The sequence below is a fragment of the Thunnus thynnus genome, chromosome 20 (assembly GCF_963924715.1).
Source record: "Thunnus thynnus chromosome 20, fThuThy2.1, whole genome shotgun sequence".
In the NCBI taxonomy this organism is placed as follows: domain Eukaryota; kingdom Metazoa; phylum Chordata; class Actinopteri; order Scombriformes; family Scombridae; genus Thunnus; species Thunnus thynnus.
The window spans coordinates 6,728,561-6,753,251 of NC_089536.1; the positions used below are offsets into that span (position 1 = coordinate 6,728,561).

At 39.5% G+C, this 24,691-nt stretch overlaps 2 protein-coding genes across 20 annotated transcripts in view; one reads left to right on the forward strand and one right to left on the reverse strand.

The window, feature by feature from the left end:
- Nucleotides 1-3,908: 3,908 nt before the first annotated feature.
- Nucleotides 3,909-9,548, forward strand: LOC137172500 (zinc finger protein 260-like). Its single transcript, XM_067576984.1, has 3 exons — nt 3,909-4,178; nt 5,810-6,001; nt 6,739-9,548. The coding sequence occupies exons 1-3, from the start codon at nt 4,061-4,063 to the stop codon at nt 8,382-8,384; spliced, it is 1,956 nt and encodes a 651-aa protein (XP_067433085.1). The 5' UTR covers nt 3,909-4,060; the 3' UTR covers nt 8,385-9,548.
- A 1,008-nt stretch (nt 9,549-10,556) lies between these two features.
- The window catches only part of LOC137172497 (ankyrin-3-like), a 163,403-nt gene continuing 149,268 nt past the window's right edge, over nt 10,557-24,691 (reverse strand). For all 19 annotated transcript variants that reach the window (XM_067576966.1, XM_067576978.1, XM_067576973.1 and 16 more), the window contains 9 exons: nt 23,252-23,383; nt 22,885-23,028; nt 16,636-17,362; nt 16,337-16,529; nt 15,839-15,922; nt 14,362-14,445; nt 13,839-14,102; nt 13,062-13,133; nt 10,557-12,182 (listed from right to left, as the gene is read on the reverse strand). In XM_067576966.1, the coding sequence (XP_067433067.1) occupies nt 13,086-13,133; nt 13,839-14,102; nt 14,362-14,445; nt 15,839-15,922; nt 16,337-16,529; nt 16,636-17,362; nt 22,885-23,028; nt 23,252-23,383 (1,676 nt within the window). In that variant the 3' untranslated portion in view covers nt 10,557-12,182; nt 13,062-13,085. The remainder of the gene's footprint in view (nt 12,183-13,061; nt 13,134-13,838; nt 14,103-14,361; nt 14,446-15,838; nt 15,923-16,336; nt 16,530-16,635; nt 17,363-22,884; nt 23,029-23,251; nt 23,384-24,691) is intronic.

A 24,691-nucleotide genomic window follows, 5' to 3' on the forward strand; every position in this document is an offset into this window, starting at 1 on the left:
AATCATTGCAGCTTTACTACAGAACATTTACTGATTAGGCCTGCAGATAAGATTGTTTTGTCACCAGTTTAACATATAGTTTTGAGGATACTGAGTGACATTCAATCCATAGAAGTTAAACCTTAATCCTAATCAACAGGCCACATGACTCACCCTGACCCTAAACTGTAAAGCATAGCTTGTTTTGGGGGGAATTGTACCTTTTCTCTTACTTACACAGGGAGTGATACAAATTACAGATGTCCTTTTAATGTTTAAGTGTTGTTGAAAACATTTTAGTTTAGCCCAATTATTGGATGTCTGTGGGATCAGTATGCAAGTTGAGTCATATGTAGGGAAAAATCAAACTCATCCAATGCTGAGTGCTTAATATGTTGTAGTCATCAATGATTTTCATTCATCAGTAGCTTTGAGCAGAGCTACATCTGGTCCCATAGAGATCCAAACTGTACACAGAGACAAAGAATGGATCAATATGAGTTTGTCTGATTCTGTGGAAGAAGGAAAAAAGTACAATCTCCCTTGACCTCAATTAAGATGAAAATCATGTCTTATTTTGTTGACTGCAGTTCCAGTGAAACCAAACCAAAGATATTACTTCTGTCCCCAGTGAGATGACTATGACTCTGGTAAATTTCCAGCATTTATCCCCAAATGAGGCATTTGACATAAATACACACATAATAGACACTTAAGAGACTCTCCAGAAGCTCCACACCCCATAATGGATGTTGTATAGCCTCATTAGATAAAGATACCAATTTGGCAAAGCCAAACTGGCGAGAGTGAGTTATAAATCATTAACTCAGCATCAAAGCCCTGGCCTTTAGCCTGACTGGCAGCGATGACATAGATCCACACGTCATACAGCAATCTGTGTGTCAGTCAGTGCACATACGGCCAGTGGTGCAAGCTGAACATTCAATATTTGTCTGTTTGTGTTTTGCAGAATACACGCATGACATCCCTGATGAACAGTGAGTTGTGATAAAACTTTTGCACGTCACCGCCATGCTTTTCAATGCTATTTCTCAAAACTTGGGTCAATATTCAATGCTATATATATATAAAAAATAAAAGTAGGTCCTAGATACAGCTTTAAAAACACTGCTGCTGATTATGAAAGAAAAAAGAATGCTTTTTAGTGAAGCTGCGTGTCCTTTGATGCCAACACCCTTCCCATATAAATGTAATGTCAGGGCAGTTAAATAGAAAAGCTTTTTGGTGAAGTTTGATGGACTAAAGTGCACAAGAATGTCCCAATTATCACATAGAAACAGACTGTTGCTATGCTGTATGTATGCAGAAGTGCATATTTAAGAAAAATATGTGTGAAAGTATGAGAATTACTTACTTTCTTTATTACCTATTAAGTCATAAAGTAACTAATGAATTACTTATGAATACCCTTCTAATAGAGGGGATGGATTCTTTATTTTCATTTAAATGGACACACTATACCTCATATAAATAAAGACTTCCAGCAGTTGACATTGATGCTCCAAAGATAAACAAATCATTGCTGAAACCACACACACTACACATGGTTCCCAAGCCAAAGACAAGAAAGTAAAGCATTTCCTACATAGAAATGCAACAAAAGTGAAACACAATATAAAAGCTACTATTACAAGACATTTTTTCTTTGTTACCAGGTACTATCCAGGCTTTTTGACAGAGCAAATGGTAAAACTGCTGATCCTGCAGCTTTGTTTGTGTGTACATACAGACCTGCAGAGGTGGAACTGAGACATGTGAGTAACACCACACGTTGGCATCACTACACATGATGTCAGTACTCTTCTTGCCAAACTACCAATGACTAATTACTTATTACCCAGGTTTGATGCAATGTCACCCAGTTTCTGGCTATAAAAAGGCCTTGACCTAAACTTCACTGGCCAATTTGAACTGTTATGGTGATTATGCTTTCACTCCTTCCTGTATAGAATGACACTGGATCAAAATGCATTTGTGATCTCCTCATATTTTGGTTTGCCTTCCAATTTAGCAGTTATATTTTGTTACCAGTGTATGATCTTCTCACGAGTCTTTGCTTCTCTGCATATTGATCGGGAAAACCCTTGTGATCACATTTCAAAAAACACCAAGGATAGACTGCCAACTGGACTAATGGGGCCAATCCAACAGAAATTCAATGAAAATAGAGTCAGAGTAAATTCCATGGAAAAAACTGCAATATCAAGGTCCAAAGCCTTAACTTGTACTCTGTTCATACTACAAATTAAGGATATCACTTTCAGTGGCGGAAGAACTAAGATCTGTTACTTAAGAGAAAGTAGTAAACCACAATGAAAAAATACTCAAAAGTGCATAACTATTGTCAGCAAAATGTACTTAAAGTATCAAAAGTAAATATACTCTTTATGCAAATGGACCAATTTAGAGTGTCATATTCAGCACACATCTATATATATTATTTGAATGTTAAAAATGATCAATTTATTTGTACATTTAGTCTAAGCAGCATTTTAATGTTGTCAAGGGAGAGCTAATTTTAACAACGTATACTGTTGAAAAGTCTTTAACAATACATATAGCCTATAACAAACTGATCATATGTTTTACATTTAAAATATTGATCTGAAAAGTAACTAGTAACTACTATGGCTGTGGAATAAATGTATTTGAGTAAAATGTACAATATTTCCTTCTGAGATGTGGTGGAGTGGAAGTATAAAGAAGCAGAAAATGAAAATACTAAAATAAAGTACTTCAATTACCTCAAAATTGTATTTAACTACAGTATTTGAGTAAATACTCCACTACTGACCATTTAAGGAATTTTCGTCAGTTAATAAATTTCCTTGAAAAAATTGAAAAATATAACAACTCTTCAACCTTTTTGAGGAAAATTGGTTGTGACCCCCCAAATTTTTATTTTTTCCTACAGCACCTGAATCCAGATGGTTACAGAAAGAATGTGATCACAGGAAATTAATTGTAAAAAACCCAGAGTTTGGTGAGGGAAATAAAGACTGCTCGGACCTGATGAAAGTAAAATATAAGACTTAGGCAAGTACTGTACTTGAACACAGTTGAGGTATTTGTACTTTACTTGAGTATTTCCATTTTATGTTACTTTATACTTCCACTCCACTACATATCAGAGGGAAATATTGTACTTTCTACTCCACTTCATTTATTTGACAGGTTTAGTTAATTTTCAGATAGAGATTTGACACAATGGATAATATAACAAGCTTTTAAAGTACAACACATTGTTAAAGATGAAACCAGTGGTTTCCAACAGCTCCACCAAATAGTGATTTTTCCCTCTAAACTTTTCACATGGTTTCATTTCAATAAATGTTCAAATGATCCAATATTTCACCAAAAATCAAAGATTAGAGAAAAAGTCCAAAAACTGAAGACAGATTTGTGTATCAGAACTTTGTTTTTTCTTCTTTCCTCTCACATTAATCATTTCACGACCCCTCAGATTTATCTGCTGACCCTTTAGAGGGGCCCGACCCCTAGGTTGGGAACCACTGGACTAAACAAACTAACTGTATATAAAGTCGTTGAAACTAGCTCCACCTCCAGCAGCTACAACAGTAACATGCTGCTCTAACACTGATGCTTCACTATTAATAATCTAATGATGTCATATATAATAATATATCAGTCAGAGGGACCAAACCACTACTTTTACTGCAATACTTTAACTACATCAGGCTCGTAATACTTATGTACTTTTACTCAAGTATGATTTTTCATGCAGGACTTGCACTTGTAATGGAGTATTTTACATTATTGTATTGGTACTTTTACTTAAGTAATGGCATGTACTATTTGTATGAATGTGAGACCCTCACATCGAAGATCGTGACTCATGTTGGAACAGATGATGGCGATATTGTACCATTATGATACCTGAAAGGCAAAAAGAAGAAGACTGCGACGGAAGTAATTTGGCTCCACATGACCAAAATGGTGACCCAATGTTGTTTGTTTATTTTGCCTGAACACGGTGTTCTGTAGTGCTGCTGTTGCTACAAAATGTTCAGATAGTAAAGAAGGACTCTATCGGTCTACCATGTCTAAAGTGCAGGTGGTGCGGGCGCTGGTCGCCGAGAGACTGGCGGCAGCCGCGGAGGAGATCTACAGTTTTGTCGAAAGGATGATAACAGAGAAGAAGATGCTGCACACATCTGGTTTGTAAACTCATCATTTCACACAAACTCACCTGATTTAACCTCACCGGGTGAAAACTGAGCCAAATCTGGTGGAAAATGTCAAGTTTTTTTTCCAGATAACGTACTTAACCTGTTACAGCTGAATTTAACAGGGTCATAAGTGTAGGAGTGTTACGTCATAATAATAATAAACCCACATGTCGAATTTAGCTAACGTCATTTAAATGCCGTTTGAAATAACCGTTAAGTTAAGCTAACTAACCGTTAACTGCTAGTTAGCCAGTAGCGACTGAATGTACGTTAACCTAATTACAGGTTGTAAAATGTCCACCTTCCTACCAGATTTAGCCCAGTTTTAACTTAGACATCTTTTCACCTGCAAATAACAGAATAAAACCGAATATTTAAAATAACAAATACGGTAACTGAGCTAACTCGACCCCGGTGTTACACCATATCTGGTGGCCCATCAGATTCTGTGACCTACAGTTGTTGGAAGAAGTACTCAGAAGTAAGAATCCTGTATTTAAAATCATACTTAAATAAAAGCATAGAAGTATTACCAGCAAAAGTACTAATTTTGCAGAAAACTTAAGTACTTCAAGTATGATTTTAAATACAGGATTTGTACTTGTAATGAACTATTTTTACATTGTGGTATTGAAGTACTCAGATTTACTAAGTAACGTAAATCTGAGTACTTCTTCCACCACTGCAGGTCACAGAATCTGATGGGTTACCAAATATGGTGTAACACTGGTCTTGGTTACTTGTGTTTTCCTGAGCAAACCATCCACTGACTCAGGATAAAAACACGCCAATAGTCAGTTATTCAGTAAACTTAGCTAATAAAGAAACTAATGCAATCTAATACAACCTCCCTGCTATAAATCCTACCTCAGGTACGGTTATAATGTTCAGTTTTTTGTTGAAACTAGTATTGATTCAACTTTATTTTCGTTTTGGCTGGAGGCTATAATTTGTGGTAGTGTTGAATTGTATGTCATTATACTGAGATGTGTTTTCCAATATTTATTATACCCTCATAGATAAAATGACCATTAACTAGTTAGATACTACAGTATATTTTCTCCTCTACCCCTACTGGTGTCTGGGCATGAAGTTTGTGTTTTTATGAACCAAAGTTGTGAAATATTTACTTCTGAAACTTCTGCCACCACCCCTATACAAATAAAACGAATTGACTTAAGTTTGTGTTGATTAAAGCAGTGAAGTGACAAATATAAAACCTCAAAGCAATTTGTCTTTTCAGAAACAACATCATGGGTATATTTTTGTGCCTATTTTGCCTTTAGTTTAAAAATGTGTCTGTGGTTACTGATGCCAAAAAGAGTGGATGATTGGGGCTTGCAAACGGCACTGATTATGGAGAGATGGCCGAAAATGGACAAATTAAAGGTTTTCACATGAATGCAGCAATCTGGCAGCTTTCAGTCAATCTGTAGTTTCAGACAAATATTCACACAGACTTTTGAAAGGAAGAAATAATAAATACAGACACACAAATCAATTCGGGCGGCCTAAACAAATAACTTCTATGTATGGGGAGCTGAATCATTTTTCTCATTTGGGGACAAACGGTGTCATAATTTTGCATCTTACTTGTGCCTTAATTTTCATTCCTCCAGAAATGTCACCTGAACAGCAGAGGGCAGCTGTACACAAGCGACTGTCTGTGGTTGCTGATGAGATATTCAGGATCCTAGAGATAATGATAGGTGAATATGAGGCAGAGAGTTCCCGTTCCCAGGAGGAGATCCAACGTCAACGCAAATTGCTGGACGTCACGTTGAAAACGGAGACAAATTTTCACCCGACTGGTACATTGTACATTAAATAATGTTTTATTTTGCAAGAATTATGAATTCTTTTACATATGTCATTGATTTTAGGGCTGCAACCAGTGATTATTTTCATTACTGATCTGTTGATTATTTTCTCGATTAATTGATTAGTTGTTTGGTCCATACAATATAAGAAAATGGTGAGAAATGTTGATAACTGTTTCCCAGAGCCTAAGGTCACATCCACAAATGTCTTGTTTTGTCCACAACCCAAAGATATTTAGTTTATTAACATGGAGGACTAAAGAAACACAAAATATTCACATTTGAGAAGCTGGAAGATGAGAATTTGGACTCAAAACAATTAGTTTGTAAATAATTGATTCATCTTAAATGAATTAATCATCTAATTGACTTTCTTTCCTGCTTGTACCATCAGCTTTTCATTTGTCATCATTTAGTAGTAAACGATTTACTAGTAAATTATTAAACACAACAAATGAAAGTGAGATTGGTGAAAGTAGTGATGGATGCATTGCACTGAGGTCCCTGCTGTGCAGTTATTTTGCTGTTTTGCTGTTGTGGTATAATTTCTTAATGTATTCAATATTTGTGCGTGTGTTGTGTTTATTCTTGTGACTGAGGTAACTGCAGAATAAGGCTTTTTTTTATGCATGCATACACACTTTATAGGAAATATTGTTATGGCTTTGGTGGTTTGTATTTATTGCAATTTACATTTACATACATTTTCTTCTTGATCTCCTCTTCAGACGGGCTTCTACTCTCTGGGTCAGACTGTCCCTCTGAACTGCAGAGGTGCAAGCAGAGTATAAACCCCAGTCAGGTCCAGAAAACTTCTGATCCACCACAGATTAAAGATGCCTCAACGGAGACGGACTCTAAATTAATCTATGGTAAGACCTCACATCCTCACCAAACACGAAGCGCAGAAAAGGGCACCTCGACGATGATGGAAACAGAAGCGCAAGGAGAGCACTCTGGGGTGCCACTTAGCGACAAGGAGGTACTTTCATCCAAACATTCAGAAGCCTGGAGTGAAGATAATGATAGTGACAAAGAGCTTAATGAGCCCCCTCTTAAATCGAACAAAAGAAATCAAAATCTGAGTGAAGATTGTTGCAAAATGTGTGGAAGGGCTTTCCACAAAGATCATGCTGGGGAGAAAATAAAAAAGCACACAAGGAAAAATGCTTCAACAAACATGAGCCAAACCACAGGGCAGAGTTGTTGCAGAGTATGTGGGAAATTTTTCCGGTACAAACGTTCCTTTCTGAAACACGTACTTAAGCACGATCATAGCGCGGATCTCTGCGGAGTTTGCGGAAAACATCTGGACTCTGACGAGAGCCTCAAGGTGCATTTACAAACCCACAATGAGGAAAACAGCTGCAGGGATCAAACGGATGACAAACAGTCGGAGGAGGCAGAGTGCTCTGACGCCGAGAGTAAAGTGGATGACAGTGACGAGGACTGGAAGGAAACTGACAGGACGGATAGTGATGACGGAGAGAGTGATAAAGATGAGACCAAAGAACAATCCTATTTAGAAAAGTCAAAAACAAAGAGCCAAGGATCAAACAAACCTAAGAGATCTAAGAACAAAGAATGCAAGGATTTATCCCCTCTGAAATACTGCTGTAAAGTCTGTGACAAGTCTTTCTGCTACAGAGCCTCTTTTTTGAGGCACGTGCAAGAAGACGAGAGGGATACAGATCTTTGTGGCGTGTGCGGGAAACGTTTCGAGTCTGAGGAGAGCTTGAGGCTTCACTTGCAGACTTACATCAGAACGAACGACTGCGAAGTCTGCGGCAAACATTTCGACGGCCATAAACAGCTGGAGATGCACATGAGAACGCACACGGGAGAGAAACCGTACATCTGCAGCGTCTGCGGCAAAGCGTTCGCTCAGAACGGAAATCTTATGGGACACATGAGAGTTCACACAGGGGAGAAACCATATGTTTGCAACGTGTGCGGTCAGAGCTTCAGCTTTAAAGAGTATATGATGGCTCATATGAGAATCCACACGGGGGAGAAACCGTTCCTGTGCAGCGTCTGTGGCAAAGGATTTAGACAGAGGGGGACTCTGAAAACGCACATGATGATCCATACAGGAGAGTCCTCGCACCGATGTAGCATCTGCGACAAGAAGTTCTACAAGAGCGGAGCGTTGAAAATCCACATGAGGTCCCACACAGGAGAGAAGCCATATCTGTGTAACGTTTGCGGGAAAAGCTTCACCGCAAGCGGCTCGCTGACCAAACACATGAGCGCTCACGAAGGGGAGCGAACGCATTGCTGCACCGTCTGCGACAAAGGGTTCTTGAGGAAAGAGGATCTGAAAAGACACGTTCAGACTCACAGGAAGGAATCCACACAGCTGACAAGTCTTTAAAGGACAGATTGGTTACAGCTGATTAAAGGAATAGTTCAACATTTTGGGAGTTACGTTTATTTTCTGTCTTTTCAAGAGTGAAATGGGAGGATTAACTGTGGAGCTGGTTAGCCTAGTTAGCCTTAGCATACATACTGGAAATGGGATGAAACAGCTAGTCTGCTGCTGTACTAACACCTCTAAAGCTGTCTGATTGACACCATTCACAGAGAGAAAACAAACATATTTCCATTATGAACTATTCCTTTAAGAGGTGCTCATAAGATATCAAAAAAACCTGCTAAACCAAGGATTCTTTGACATATATTTTTAGTAGTTATATACAGATGGTCACATGTTTTTGGTAAAAATTTGTTTTATGAAAAGTGAATTTCAATAAGCTATATTCAAACACATGCCTGATGACTATAAGGCTTACTTTGCTAACATACATCATGTCTTTGTTAACTCTGAAAACTCAGTTTAAATCTTTTGTGAAAATTAAATATCACATTTTTTTGGTACTTTTAGAGAAACGTCTGTACAAACCTTTTCTGTACAATTCTACTCTGGTTCAGTCCAATTTGTTCAGGTCTGATTTGCATATTCATGTTGGATCTTTTGTGACTTTCCTCTTGTTCCCTTTACTGTTGAATTTTTGTCATCCTCATCAAGATCAAGATCTATTCAAACAAAGATGGCAACAGTTTTATTGGGAACATTTAACTGAGGCTTTGCACCTTGAATACAAAATCTTCTATTCAGAAAATGCCCATTTTAATCATGGTATGATGGGCTGGGATTCAAAAATCAATAATGTATCCATGTTTTGGAAAAGATCATGACGCAATATGTGAAATAAGTTGCAAATGTAAAATGCTGTAGTGTAGTTTTTCTGGCCTTGCAAGTGTTACATTTAATAAAATAGTCGCCAACAATTTTTAACTGAGAACACATTTAATAAAAAGTATTTTTAAATTAAAGTTAAAGGAATAAAGAGTCTTGTTTCTGCAGCTGCCTTTTCTTTTTTGTTTTTGTTTTTGTTTTTCATGAAGAAACCTTCAGTGGAAACTAATTAATCTCAAAAAGATGTGAACTGAAAGAAAAAAAATCCACGTATGTTTTTTTTTAATCCTGTATATCTGATGTTCAGAGAATTTTGTCATAAAGTATTTAAAAAATGTACTTTGTTTTATTGATTTTCCTTCAATCTGGGATGAATTTTTTACACAAACCAAAACTGCATCTATTGTTTTAGATGATCTTATTTCCTGCTGCCAAACTTCACTGTACCTGTGCGTTCACTCTGTCATATGAAATGGTGCTACAGTTTATTGTTAAACATCATTAATAAATGCAGGAAATCTGTTCTTCTGTTACTGACTGCTTACTGTTAACATTTTAAAAAATGCAACCTAGAAAAGAATTTCTCTCCTATTCAGATTTTAATGAACTAGAATTTGAAGACAGAGTAAAAGTTGTGTATCTTGATAATGTTTTGAGCTTTGCAGAAACGCTCAGAACAGAAATGTTTTTTTGGTTTCCAGGAGTAACGTCACAGATATGGACATTGCTACAGAAATACTGTAATCAAAAATTATTATATTGTGTATTCTATTTAAATAATTTCTTCTCAATAATCAAATACTGGAGTTCACAATATTATGTATTATAATAAATAAACTTAATAATCAAATGCAGAGTACCAGGGCTGCAACCAACAGTTGTTTTCACTATTGATTAATCTGTCGATTATTTTTACAATCATTCAATTGATTGTTTCATCTAAAAAATGTCAGAAAATAGTGAAAAATGCCCATCACAAGTGCTTGTTTTGTCCAAATAACAGTGCATAACGTAAAAATAATATTTGATAAAGTATATAAAACAGAGAAAAGCAGAGAATTGTCACATTTGAGAAGCTGGAACCAGAGAAAGTTTATTTTTTAATGCTAACATATTTCGAGGGATGGCAACGTCGGTCTGTTGAACGGTCGACAACTTTACTCCAGACTGAAACATCTCAGCGACTATTTTACGGCTAATATGTAATTTGGAAAAAACATCCATGTTCCCTAGAAGACCTCTGACTTTTCCTCCAGTGCCAACCTGAAGTTGACATCTTTGGTTCAACAGACATGGGAGAGCAACATGACACAGTGAACAGGGAGAAACCAGACCGGCTCACAGACGTTCAGTTTAAACACAATTTATTTTTCTGCTTAAATAATTACTTGGATCATCCAGTGTAGGCTATGTTGGTTTGTCATACATGTTGGTACCAGATTTATCATCAACAATGGATGCTTACGGGTGGTTTTGTATGAAAAAAGACAATGGAAAAAAAAAAAAATTACACAGGAACAGAAAATCAGATTTTTACCAGTGTGTTTGTGATCAATACTGTTATTCATGTGATTTTTAATTATTAGTAAAAATGACGAGATTTAGGTAATGGGGCTAAAAATGAGATTCTCTGTTCACTTGTAAATACAATCAATTAAATAAAGATAAAAGTCATCAAATCATCAAAATAAAAACAGTCCCCATTTAAAAACCACAGTGGACCTAAAAGCCGAAACTTCTAGTATGCATGATGGGTGTACAGATAGACAGTTTTTATTTGATGTTACACACTCACGGGGCTGCTAGCAGTTCGGAGCTAACACAATGTGCGCCAGTCTGCAGGTTACATAAGGGGGTGGGGTTGTGGGGTGGGGGGACACTGTCTCTCATGAGTGCCTTCCTGAAGCATATGAACTAAGCTTTGCTATCTCACCATGTGTGTGTTTTGAGTTTTTTTTTGTAAAAAATAAAATAAAAACAGTTATAGATGACAGATGGTTGGGTTATTATGAGTGCTCACACAAACAGAAGTACCATCAAACCCTCTCTAATTGTATTACAGTGCTTTGAATTAGGAGGAGAGGAGAAAAAAAAAAAAAAAAAAAAAGAAAAGCTTTAAAATAAAGTGACGTCACATGCAGCGAAATATCAGTTCTCTGAAGACAAAGAATGTTCCACAGACAGAGCGGAGTAGCAGTTGGCTTTAAAGAAATGTCCTTTGTTAAAATCAAGCAGTTTTTTTGTTTTTTTTTCCTCATTGGCTTCTCATTTACATACAGCTTTTTTGTTCCTTTTTTTTTTTTTTTTGCTATTCATTTAGGAAGAGCATGTCAGGTCACACACTCAAGGCTTGCTCAAACAGTGTCGACCTCTCAATACAAATGCACCGACTCTGCAAAGCTTCATCAACTCAAATCAGTGCATAAACAATCTGTGAAGCTACTGATTTTTTTTTTTTTTTTGTGTGTGTGTGTGTGTTTTTAGATTTTATACAGTGTCATTTATATACAACAAAATCACCCATTTACTATTATATTTCATTTTTTAAAAAAAGAACCACATGTTACACCCCAACACTGTGGGTCCAGGAGGAAAAAATAGACCATATAAGGCGAGTGTCTGAGAAAAAGTGATTCACAAGTCTTCCTTATCTGTCAGCAGTAAGCCTTTTTTTTTTCTGTTTGTGCCGTCTTTGGTCACAGACACATTTCATTCGTCAAAGATTGAGAAAGTTCCCGTTCACGTCCGTGCGTGTCCTTCGGTGTTGTTTCCAACAGTAAGTGAGTTTGGTGACATGCTCATGCGAAATCAAATAAAAGTAACTTGTTTTGCGTTGTCTTGCTGAAAACCATGCGTTGTAAGTGAAAGCTTCAGACACTTTTTGGCTGATTGACGAGGCTCCCCTGTTTCATGGGTTCCAGTCCGTTTTTCCTCCCAGGGAGTGTGTGGAGACGCAGGTGGACGTCCGTGGTCCTGGAGGGAAAAGGATTACACGTTAACGTTCAAGTCGGAGGTGCTGCAAATGGATTTATAATGTATATATTCAATGCCACAGATCAGTTATAATTTACTGAATATGTGATGACAAATTCTGTTAAAAATCGAAGGTGCTGAAAAGATTAATCGGTGAGTTGGTCGACAGAAAGTTAATGACAACAGGTGGTTCAAGCTTCTCAAATATGAGGATTTGCCGCTTTTCTCTGTTTTATAAATGTATTGTCATTTGAATATGTTCATGTTTTGGATTAGAGCTCTGGGAAAACATCATTTTAAAATAATCGACAGATGAATCACTAAATCGGACAAGTAGTGAAGAAATAATTTGACATTTTGGGAATAATTTATTCTTTTTCTTGCCAAGAGTTAGATGAGAAGATCGATACCACTCTCAGGTCTGTACACTCAATATGAGGCTGCAGCCAGCATGCACTTAGCTTAGCTTAGCATAAAGACTGAAAGAAAGGGGAAACTACAACTTGTCATTTTTACACATAGGTTTTTGTATCGATCAAACAAACAAGATGCATGTCAATTAGTGAGCTTTCTTATTTTAGGACTTTGGACAGACCCAGGCTAGCTGTTTCCCTTTGCTTCCAGTCTTTATACTAAGCTAAGCTAATCACCTGCTGGTTCTAGCTTCATATTTTCAGACGGGAGAGTGCATTTCCTAAAATGGCAAACTATTTCTTCAACCACTAATAATGGTTCAGACAGGTTTAACATTCAGACAAGACATAGTTTTGTTCCAACATTAATTTTAGTGCTAAAATTTCAGAGCAAAATGATGATGACCCACTATCTGGGCTTCATAGATTGATATCTATTGACTTTATGAATGGGTGACAGTCTTACCAGGTTTAGTTGAGAACTCCACTGTTACGACTGACTCTTCTTTCCCTGTTTCTTGCTGGCGCTGTCTCCAGGCTTGGCAGAGAGAGAGAAAGATGGAGGGAAGCAGCGAGGTTCATTATGAGACAGGAAGGGAAAGAAAAAGGGAGAAAAAAGATTAGTAGTGTTCTCGGCTAAATATGACTTGTGTGTTAATGAAGCAGAGTTCAACTCAGCTACTGCATGTCAGGAGATCATGCTGGAGGAGAGACGAGTTTAAATAGAGAAAAGTTCATGTTACAACTTCTTTTGCAAACAACATGACACACGCTTGCAAAAATGCATGTTAAAAGAGGTGTTTTTGTCTATATTAATTAAAACACTTCAAAATATTGTTAGTTTTCAGCCCAATCAACGAGCTAGGACCACCGTATAACAGGTGTACACAGCTATTATCTGCATCTGTTAGTCTGTGTTGTAAGATTCTACTGATTCACTGCAGTACAGAGGAAACACACAAAGTACAACACAACCACTGCAAACTGGGAAACATTTATATAGACGGTAAGACCATTTCTACTCCATTAGCACAACTAGCATAACAGCAAACAGCTCAGATAAATGCTGGGAACAGACAACAGCTCCAAAACGCCCAAATGTGACAGATGTGGGATGTCAGAAATTAAACCGACTAATCCTTTGAGTGATTCAGCGTTAACACACAATTACAGCTTCATGCAGATTCAAGCAGGCTTTCTATAGCTCAGTCAACTAAGTTAGGTGGTTGGTTCGAACGCCAACCTCAGTTTTCCCCCCTCCAGACTTCTCGCCCTTGTTGCCCTGCCGGGAGCGCTTCCCCCTCTTCTTGCCCTTCCCCCCTGTGGCTCCTCCTGCTGCCGCTCCTGCTGAAGAAGCAGTGTCCGATCCACCTGTGGCTACATCACCATCACCATCACCACCAACACCACCACCATCACCACCATCGCCTTCTTCTGTAACAGTTTCACTTTCGCTTTCCCTCTTTTCCTCTGAGTTGAACACACGGCGCACCACCTTTCTGATCACCTGTGTGGGGTAGAATCATGTCAGGGGAGGAGGTGCGGGAAGGAAAGCAGGAAAGCATTTTGTGAGGAGAAATAATGGAAAGAAGGGTGAGAAGGAGGAGGGTACATAGGAGTGTGTGTATAGGTGTATGAGATAGCATGTGTTTGTGCTTTACTGTGTGACATTGGTTTCAGCTGTATTGTTAAACTAGTGTGTGTGTGTGTGTGTAAGCTGTAGGATAAAGGTGAGACAGTTGATGAAGGAGGGTGATGATGGTTACTTTTCTGGTGACCAGATTCCCGTCTTCATCTGTAAACTGCTCCTCTGTCACAGACTCCCCAGGAATGTTTCTGGCCTCCTCTCCCTGATGTGAAGGTTTAAATATGGATGGAGGAAGGAGAGACGGAGGATGCAGAGGACGGAGGGGTGGACGCACAGGTTGGGAAGAAGTTTGAGAGGTTATCTGTGAGATTGTTATTCAGATAATACAGCAACATTTCCAAACAGACATCAGCCTTCCTGGCACAACAGCAAGGTTTCCCACTGTTTAAATCAGGGAATTAAAATTTGGAAATGAGTGCAAAACCAGAAATAATGGTAATGAAGACTGAGGCAGTTCAAGTAAAGTTAAATGCAGTTTCATTGTTACAAATGCTCAGATAGATATAAAGAGATCCTTATACTATATGAAGGGATTTGGAAACCCAACTGATGCTAGTGCTTTATGCAGGCTGACTCAACATGTTTTTGCAACTTACACTTCAAAACACGCGCCTGTAGTAGCAGAGACACTGAGACCAATGATGCAAAAGCTATGTTTTTTTTTTTTGTTTTACGGATATTCATCCTACAGAAATGTGAACAAAGTTAATTATTCAAACACTTAACGGTCATATCAATCACAGTTTCTTGGCAAAACTCTCGAATCTAACAACTTCAAGAGGATGTGGTGTCCAGAGGAAAAAAGCCAATGCATGAGAAATTTCAAAAATGAGGCGTTATTTACACAGAGACAGATCATCTGTGTTTAAACAGACTTTAAGTGCAATGCTGTTAATTTTGCACATTACATTTTTAGCATCTAGTTGATTCAGATTGAGCAAACGGAGCTCAGTGTCATGCTTGAGGACCTTTTGATTAAAAAAACACTGATTGTTGTGGTAATAAAACACATGATCTTTTGGTTACTCAATGGTCCCTTTAACTGCTCAGGCGACCTATTCCTGCTACTCATAATAAAAAAGGGGGTTGAACATACTTATTAGATTTTCTGCTCCTGTGGAAATCCAGCCTCACAATTACACTTAGGTACTGAACTTTACTCTATATGGTAGCCAAACAAACAGCACAACCAACAGTCCGCAAACCAGGTAGCGACACCAAACAGCAAAGCTGATAATGTTGTGGCTCACACCAACAAGCAGTGAGTAGCACTTCATGCTACAGCAAGGCTAAACATGTACTGTACCTCTGCAAACCCTCCCCTCCAACTGATAAGTTTTCTTTCAAACTATAGCCGCACACAAACACAATTTTTTTTCAGTTTTTCTCTATAAAACACACAGATGCTGTCAAACACACAGAAGAGCTGTGTTCCAAACCTAAGCACATCTCCTTATGTTCACAATCTTATTTTTTTTTCTCCATCATCTCTGTGACTCACTCTTGTCTTCTCACACGCTTGCACAAAAGTCACAGAGCTTATGCTAGTGCACTGCACACTGCCTCGAGCTGTCCACACACCAGCCGTCACACACCTTGAGTATGACCCGTCTGCGAAACACCCTGGTGGTGATAGTGGTCTCTTCATCAGAGCCGGTCTCGTCAGCTTTAGCGCTCTCCTGACGAAGGCAGCCCAGTAGCAGTGTGACATTAATGTCCCCAGTGTGGAAGAGTGTGAACGTGTCTTCAATTTAAGACTTCATTGTATCATTGTAATGGTTTAAATGTAGTTAAAATTTAATAGAAGACCAATTTTTCCACTGGAATGAATATGATAAATAGTGAATAGTTAGGACAGGTTAACATATGTAGGCTGTGCTTTGAGTCTGTCACTAAAACCAAATAGGTAGGTATAGGTAGTATATATGAGCAGTGTATATAAGACAATACATTTGAAGACTTTTTTTCAAGGCATATAGACACCACAATGTGTTTGTCTGTGTGCTAACTGCAGCTATATTTAACTGTCCTAACTCAATAAAGGCCAAAATGAATGTAAAGAGAAGTTAACTGTCTGGAAGAGTGACTCTTACCTGGACTTTGTGCTGGGACCTGTCACCTCCCTCCTCTCTTTTGTCCTCCAGGCCTTTGCTTGGTCCTGCTGTGCTGCTGTCCTCCTGAGATCCTTTCCTCTTGGCCTCCTTTTCCTTCTCCTCCCTGGCTACATCAGTGTGACCTCCATTCTGTTTGTGGGTCTGAGCTGGCGAATCAGCTAGACTGTCAGGGCTTGGGGAGAGAAATATATTTGAAATGTCTGGTCTGCCTGTAAACCTTGTTGTGTAAATGCGTAAACAGAAATGGTAGAGAAGCAGAAAAACTAGACAGATCCTACCTCACTCCCTCAGTGCTGGGGCTGTGGCCAGGGGTTGCCGACTCGATTATTGCGCCGGATGTCTCGCTTCTCCAGCCTGGAACTGAAGACATTTCTTTTTCTGCTTGCCGTACTTGTTCGAGGATGGCATTCAGCCTCTCCTCTGTCATCTCCTCGCCCTCCAAGCCTCCTTCCAAATTTAATTCCTCCAGCAGACTCAGCAGCTTCTCCTCGGTCATCTCTTCCTCCTCTTCTTCTTCCTCCCTTCCATTTCCGCGACCAGTTTCTGAGGCAGCATCCTCGTTTTGGTGTCCTCCCTGACTCTCCAAAACAACACCTTGCCCTGTCTTCAGTTCTTTCTCTAAGGCCTCAGCATGCTTGTCTGTCTCCTTTCCTTGCTGCCCTACTGCCCTTCTGTCATTATCTGGCCACTCACAAGAAACCAGCTCCGTCTTCTCTTCCTCAGACATCCCTCTTTCCCCTGTGGTCAAGGTTGTATCTTCCGCCCCAACAATGGGGGGCTCCAGGGCAAAGGAGCTGGAGCCTGGAGCGACAGTAATGGGTTTGCTGCTGGAGGTACTGGTGGTCTGAGTGAGAGAGAGGTCGCTAGGTCTAGTAAGGGTAGTCTTGCTAGGGGATTCTACACTAGCATCGCCCTCACCAAAGAAGTCATCTGAGCGCAACGGGGTGGGGGGCTCGTAGTTCAGGTCTGTGGGGGTTTGCAGCTCCAGATCTATATTTTGGTATCCTGAGTGGATGGCAGGAGTAAAGGATTAGAGGATAAGGGGATTGAAGAGGGAGGGGAAAGATAAAAGAGGGGGAGGAAAGGAGGGAGGGAGGGAGGGAAGGAGAGAAAGAGTGGTGGAGGTGATGAAATGACAGGTGACACTTATATAGAAACATTTGCAATACTACCAAAAGGGTTGCATGTGCTCAAAAGCCACACAGGTGTAACGCCAATACACTTTAAAACTGCATTAATTCATTGTTTCGGCCACTTGGGGGCGGCAGAACATGCAAAAAAAACACAACATTGGATATTAAGACATAAAGTTGTTATAGTGACTGTTAGATTTCACTATAACTGAATGTAATGTTACCAATATTCATTCTCCTTGTAGCTCTGTTTTAGTCTCCATCTACTCCTGAGAAAAATATCTGACTCTCTACAGTAGCTGCTAGATGCTCCATTTTCTTTACCATTTAGTGGCTATTTTTTTCAGTCTAGTAGGTAGGTGCAGCTTAATCGCCTGCTGCAGCTGGAAATGAAGTCGATTAGAATTAAGTCGACGGGCTGAAAACCAAAACAAAGCGCTAAAAGAAGCAAAAAAGATCTGTAGAGCTAAGGGAGCTGCAGAGTCAGGTGATAATTCTCTGTGGGTTTATCAAAGCAAAAATCTTTGCACATTACACATAGTCTTTTGATCCATTGTTAAAACAAAAAAATATGAATTGGTGCAGCTTTAAGGAACAACTGTGTGACTTCTGAACCAGCGCTACAGAAAGATCACATGACCAAATCACAAGGAGATGGAAACAGAAATGACAGTACCAAAGACAGAGTATAAGACATAAGATAGGAACCTCACTAACACTTCTCTATTTATATAAAATTTAGATGAACACTCAGTCACACTAACGTCATCTGCAAAGTTTCAAACTGGCACTTAAGTCTGCCGAACCTTTTGCAAAAGCACTTAACTTCAGAGCCAGCCTCAGACTCCGAGCTACTAATTTCATTTGAAATGCAGCGGTGGTGAAATTAGTGAGGGGGGGGGTTTGATTTCAGCTCAATGTCTCAATGAACAATGTGATGAGCAAAAGCTTGAGTAGAATCCAGGTAGGTTAGTTGTGTTGGTTTCAGCAAAAGGCAGAGAAGAGCGGAGCCACCAATAGGCATCTAGATGTAAAGCTCAGGAACAGAGCGATCTCTCCTGAAGTAAGGAGGGATGCCGGGAGGGAGGGGAGAGGATGGAGGGGAGGTAGGAAGTGAAGGGGAATTGGCAGGAAGAGGAGGGGAAGACGGGGGAGTTAAGGGAAAAAGTGTAGAAGTGGGAGGAGGAAAGGAGACATATATTAAAGAGGGAGAGGGGGGAGAAGAAGAAGAAGGAGAGGGGAAGGGAGGAGAAACAGGAAAGGGTGATGGATGGGTGATGGGAGGAGATGAAAGAGGGGGAGAGGAAGGAGCAGACATGTAGAGGGAGGTGCAGGAGGAAGGGGGAGAGGGAAGAGAGGGGGAGGACTGAACTGTAGGAGAGACAGAACGGGGAGGAGGGCAAAGAACAAGAGGAGGAATAGAGGGAAGGGAGGTAGAGGGAGGAGGGTGACGAGGGATAAACGGAGGAGGCGTGAAGAACGGGGAGCAGCTAAACGGGCTTCGGGGGGAGGAGAGAAGAGTCGGGGAGTAAGGCAAATTGAAGATGTGAGGAAGAACAGGAGCGATGGGCAGGAGGTAAACAGGAGGTGTGGAAGGGGGAGACGGAAAGTGAAAGATGGAGGCAGGAGAAGGGACAGCAGGAGAAGAGGAAAAAGACACAGATTTGATATTGGGATAAAAGAGGGGAGAGGTAGAAGAGGTAGGTTTAGAGGAGGAGTGAGGGAGGAAATGGATGGGAGGAGACATTTTAGGACAGAGGGGGAATGTAGGAGATCTAAGAAGTTTTGGAGCTACTCCAATAATCACAGTTCACATGGAGAAAACAAAAAAGATGCAGAACTGTTAGACGAGATAGACACAGCATGTAAAAACCAAACAGGTTATTAATGTGCACAAAGACAGTGAGATGGAAATATGAATGACGGAGGCAGAATCTTTTGGAAGCTGCAGAAGCAAAGACACGGCTCCTCAGAATCATGGGATTGCTTATCTCGCTTGACAAGCAGAGCAGACTTCTTAGTCAACAGCAGCAGTAACATCTTTTGGAAGAGCTGGAGAAACATCCATACTGAATGATGTCCACTCCATATATTTCTCAGACCAACTTCTTTCAAAGAGATACAGTTTTTACATTTTTAAAGTCACATTCTGGCTTTGTTGGGGATCTAAGAAGTCAAAAGTTTGTTGAGCTGCAGATCCATTTACACAGAGAAAGAAAGAAGGTGTAGGATTGAAACAGGGAATGCGGAAAGGCAGGATCGTAGCCAAGACCAAATTCAAACACCAAACCCTCTAAGAATTCTGGTGGAGAAATACTACGTCCCTTGCCATAAACAGTCAAATTAAAAGCTGAATCAGCCTTTTAAAACCCATCATGTGTAATATGTGTATAATTGTTGAATGTTAACTCCTTCTAAGGCCATTAAAACAAACATTCCCAGAGATAACACTCAGGACTCCTTAACAGAAGCTCAAGTGCTGTTAAATGGCTGTGAGGATGCTAATGCTAAAGCCTGCTAGTTAGCTGATGCTGTCCAGTTAGTGCTGTGGTAGGCAGGAAAGAGAGGCTTAAAGGATATTCTATATTTCTCTTATTGTCAACAAAATTTTGTACTACACTGTACTACACACTACACTGTAAATTTCAAAAGAACTTTGGTACAAAAGTTCAGAGGTTGTGATATGTAGCGCAACAAGCTAGTGAAGCTCTGTAAATAGAACTGCGTTAGTCTTTGAGCCATTTCCAAACAAACTAACGTGCCCAGACTCCTCATAGTGAAGGAACATATCACCCAGTGCAGAGGTGTGGCTCATTGACATGTTTTTAATAGTTTTTTGGACAATAATGGAGGTCTACAGCACAGAGGACTAAGATATATCAGGCTTTGGATGTAAGTTGGATCAGTCCATTGTTGGTTTGGTGTTCTCAATGTTCTGTTGACAGTAAGAAAACTATAGAAAATCACCAGCCTTATCCTTTAAGATTGGTAGCTTCCTGCACAACTTCAAGTTCAAGCTGTAGGCAGAGGGCGCTGTTGCACTGCAGTCTTATACTAGTCAGCCTAGTCAGCAGCTCAGCAGGGAGGGAAAGAGCAGAAACAACTGGATCCAAAAGCAGTCATTTATCAGAAGCTGTTGAAGTTAGCAAAAGGTAGCCATTGGTGGGAGTTAGCTGGTTAGTGGTGCTTAGCGTTGGCAGGGGAATTTGCTGTAGGAGTTAGTCACTCGGAAGCAAGAAGAGGAAACAGGAGGAGGAGCAGGAGGAGGAGGCAGGGAGTCTGCTGGTCTCAAAGCAGCTGAAGCTACGGTGGAGCGTAGAGGCTGAGAGGCTCGGAGGAACCCAGGAGATGACAGGTACAGTACAGCTAACAGCAGTGACACAGAAGCATAATTATAGACTGTACACAAACAAAAAGGTGTTTCATTTTCAACTCATCTGTGAGTGTCATGTGGGACAGAGAACACACCCTGATCGACATGTGCAGTGCAAAACACACGTGGACACTCATGGACATGTTGAAAAAGCTCCACCTATTTGAAGAGCGTTAAAAGTGTACTCTAGTGAGCGAACAACATCAGAGCAGGCAGCCTCTCACACAAAGCCATAGCCATGCACTTCATTCAATCAAACACGGACTTCACTTTAAGTCATATTTGCTTCACTCTTGATTCTTGAGATGAGACCCATTTCAGACTTTTGTCTAGAAGTGTGCCTGGATAACATTGGCTAATTCTGTAGGTTCAGCTACTCATTTCTGAAGAGAATTAATTTGATTTGATGGGGCTCTTTGTTTCTATTTATCTTAAATTACAAACCTTAAAGGGGACATATCATGCACATTTCAAGGTTTTATTTTATGGGGCTTTACTGGAATATCTTTACATGATTTCTTATTTATCTTATACTGGCTGTTTATTCAGCCCCTCAGTTCAGCCTCTGTCTGAAACAGGCCGTTTTAACTCCTGTCTCTTTAAGGCCCCCCTCCCAACGAGCCCACTTCTGTACATGTTTGAGCCTGAATCCGATCCAAAATATGCGAGTGGTCATCATGAACAACCCGTGGAACAACCTTAGCAATAAACACTGCAGAACAGATGGCTGTTTGGGCATGTGCGAACAATCTGACGTCATGACGAGCAGGAAATAGAGGTAACTTTGCAAACGGAGCGTTCCGAGCAGGCTGAAGCCCTGGCTTTTGACTTGCAGGGCGCATTTTTACATACATTCACTTTGAGTTTTGGACCTTTGTTCATGTTTAACATGAACATCTGACATCATAAAAGTTTAAAAATAACAGAAATGCAAAAACAGCATACATCCCCTTTAAATTAATGCACCTCAATATTTCAGTCACTGATGTTTAGATAACACATCTTTATGTTATCAGATGAGAATAAACAGAGCAACTGTTCACCCTGGAAAAACATCGCCATAATGGCAAAGATTTCACTTGATGTCAAAAGGATGTTTGAATATATAAGATTATGAGAAGATTATTAACAGGCCTGATAACCAGAGGCAGGAATATTTCATACTCAACTATCTGGAACAAAAGGCACATTGGTGTCAAAGTTCTGAAATGGCCCTCATTGGGACTGTCAGCATCAGAGAATACTAGTAGCTGCCACATTTAATTTTCATTAATGAGGAAAGAGAGAAAGGTAGAAGGAAAGAGAAAAAGTACTGCTTGAAGCAAGCATGCCATTTTTGTAAATTGGTTGTTATAATTATGTTTCTATGTATTTTCCGATAGCATATTACACAATTTGACAAAAAAAAGTGTGTTGGAGAGTTTGAATTGAAAACTTATAATGTAGCATACACATAAACATAACTATTGATAAACCAAATTATGAACCGGTGCTCTAACTAAGAGACACAGATTCATTCAGGTGCATGCTTCAGAACAGTTTACAAAAACAGTCACACATACTAAAAAAGTCTCATGCACCCAAAATGGTACAGATTTTCCTGTTATGCATTTAATTAAAATCATTAATTTTGGATGTGCTAAGAACACCTTTTAAAGGTTATTTAAAAAAATATAGATAATCACCCAAAATCTATCACTTGCCATTAATGTTCCAATGACTGCGTGCTACAAATGAATTGCACTCCTCAGTGTTGGAAAACTCACAAGCTGACTGGGGTGACTGCTTAAAAAAAGACAACTCTAATGCTATTATTACCTGTTGGTCCATTAACTGAGATTGGCTCAGTGAACCCACTGGAGCATTAAGTGATTTTGGTTAAATGCTAATTAACTTGCATTGGTTCTGTATTTGTTTACACAGTCAGGTCTGACTATCTGGCTGAGTGAGGAGGTGAAGAAGGGTGAAGGGATAGACTGAGAGATAGACTGAGAGTTCAGCTAGGGTGGGCTACACTTTACCATCGGACTGATCCGGGAATACTGCGTTATCATCGGCAAAGCAGCGTGTGCCTGAAATGTTACCGTAGTCAAATATGGGCCCTTCCAGCAAAGTCACAATATCCAACCGATTGATCTTAGTCAGCACCGCAGTTAAAGCATCCGCTAGAGGGGAGAGAGACAGACAAATTACATGGCAACTGATTTCAAATGTCATATTGTAACACTACAAAACATTAATATTGTCAGTTATATTCATTCATTTTTAAATAAACTAGCAATTGAAATGTGTATTCTGATATATGATAATGTCAACGAGGAAAAGAAGACATGCATATGAATTACAATGGATATAATACAGACACACACAAACACACATGTTGCTTACTTGTGGCGTTTTTACCGTCCCTGTGCACCCATTTCTTAAGGAGCATGAAGCTCTGTGCTGTCAGGGAATTGGGGTTCTCCACTCTGATGAAGTTGATCTCTTCCACAGAGAAATCCATCTCCCTGGCCAGCTCTGAAACAGCATCAAACACCACAAAACACTTGTTTATCCTGAGAAAATAACACCAACACAAGGCTTTTTTTTCGTAGCTCAGGGGGTAGATTAATTTCTACTGGGGACACCAGTACAAAAGAATGATGTACCGTCAATGAGGCAGTGTGATTTATCATCCATCAAGAGGTGTGTTATGTGTTATTCAATTGCTGAAAGAAAAGACATAAACTAGCAAAAGGGTGGTACAGTGCACAAAATACCTCCACAAACAGAAAAACTTTAGAAAACAGTTAGCTGATGAAGCTGCTACCTGACATATTGATGTTATATAAAAAAATTGATGCTACAAATATGTGTAGAAATGCAGGGAAAACAATAATGAGCATGAAAAGATATATGTTGAGTGTGGCATTTTAGATTTCAGGTCTGCAATCATAACCAAATGACATTTATCTTCCAACAGATGTCTCAAGCTACATTTGATTGCTTATGAAACATTAGACATATTATTATGTGATGAAATTGTGGCGCTGAAAACATCACCATGATTTGTGTCAATACTTTTGTTGTCATTTATTTTCTTCGTCCTAACTAGTTTGTACTCATTCGCTAAATGATTGTAACTGCCAAACACAGTCTAAAGCTAATGAAGCAGTGAAACACTTCTTGTACAGACAAGCCATATGGGCCATAAATTTAAAACCATGAGAACATAATGTTCAGTGGAGCTACTTGTTCACTGCAGCTCTGCAACATGCATTAAATATGGATTAGATTCCTTTCCTCTACTGAGCACTCAGTCAGTCACTGCACTGGACAAAAAGGCACACCACTACAACTATTCACACTCGTACACACTAAAGACAGACGCCTGTGAACACATGATTGCAGTGCATTTGCACACAACACCCACGCAGACACATGCAGGCAGGCGTGGGGCAGTGCTGCAGTGCAGGTGGTCAGGCTTGGACTAAACTGCAGAGGCCACACCCTTATCACTGCTCGCGTACAATATTTATATAAAATCATCTCGCTCTTCCTCTTAAAAACACTCAAACACAAAGATGCATGACACGGTAGAATATAAATATATTGTTATACAAGCTTTTTGACATTAAATTCTGATACATTTATTCCTGTATTTTCACCCCTGCCTGCTCCTAATATGTCTCAATAACATGAGATGTTTAGATTTTAAAAGATTTCTAAAAGTCACACTGTAAAGTTTTTATGATGTGCCTACTTGGATGTTATGTCGCATGTGTATTGTTGATAATGTGTGTGACTTTAAATGCCACTGCAGTACTGCTCAGGCAAGATGTTTTT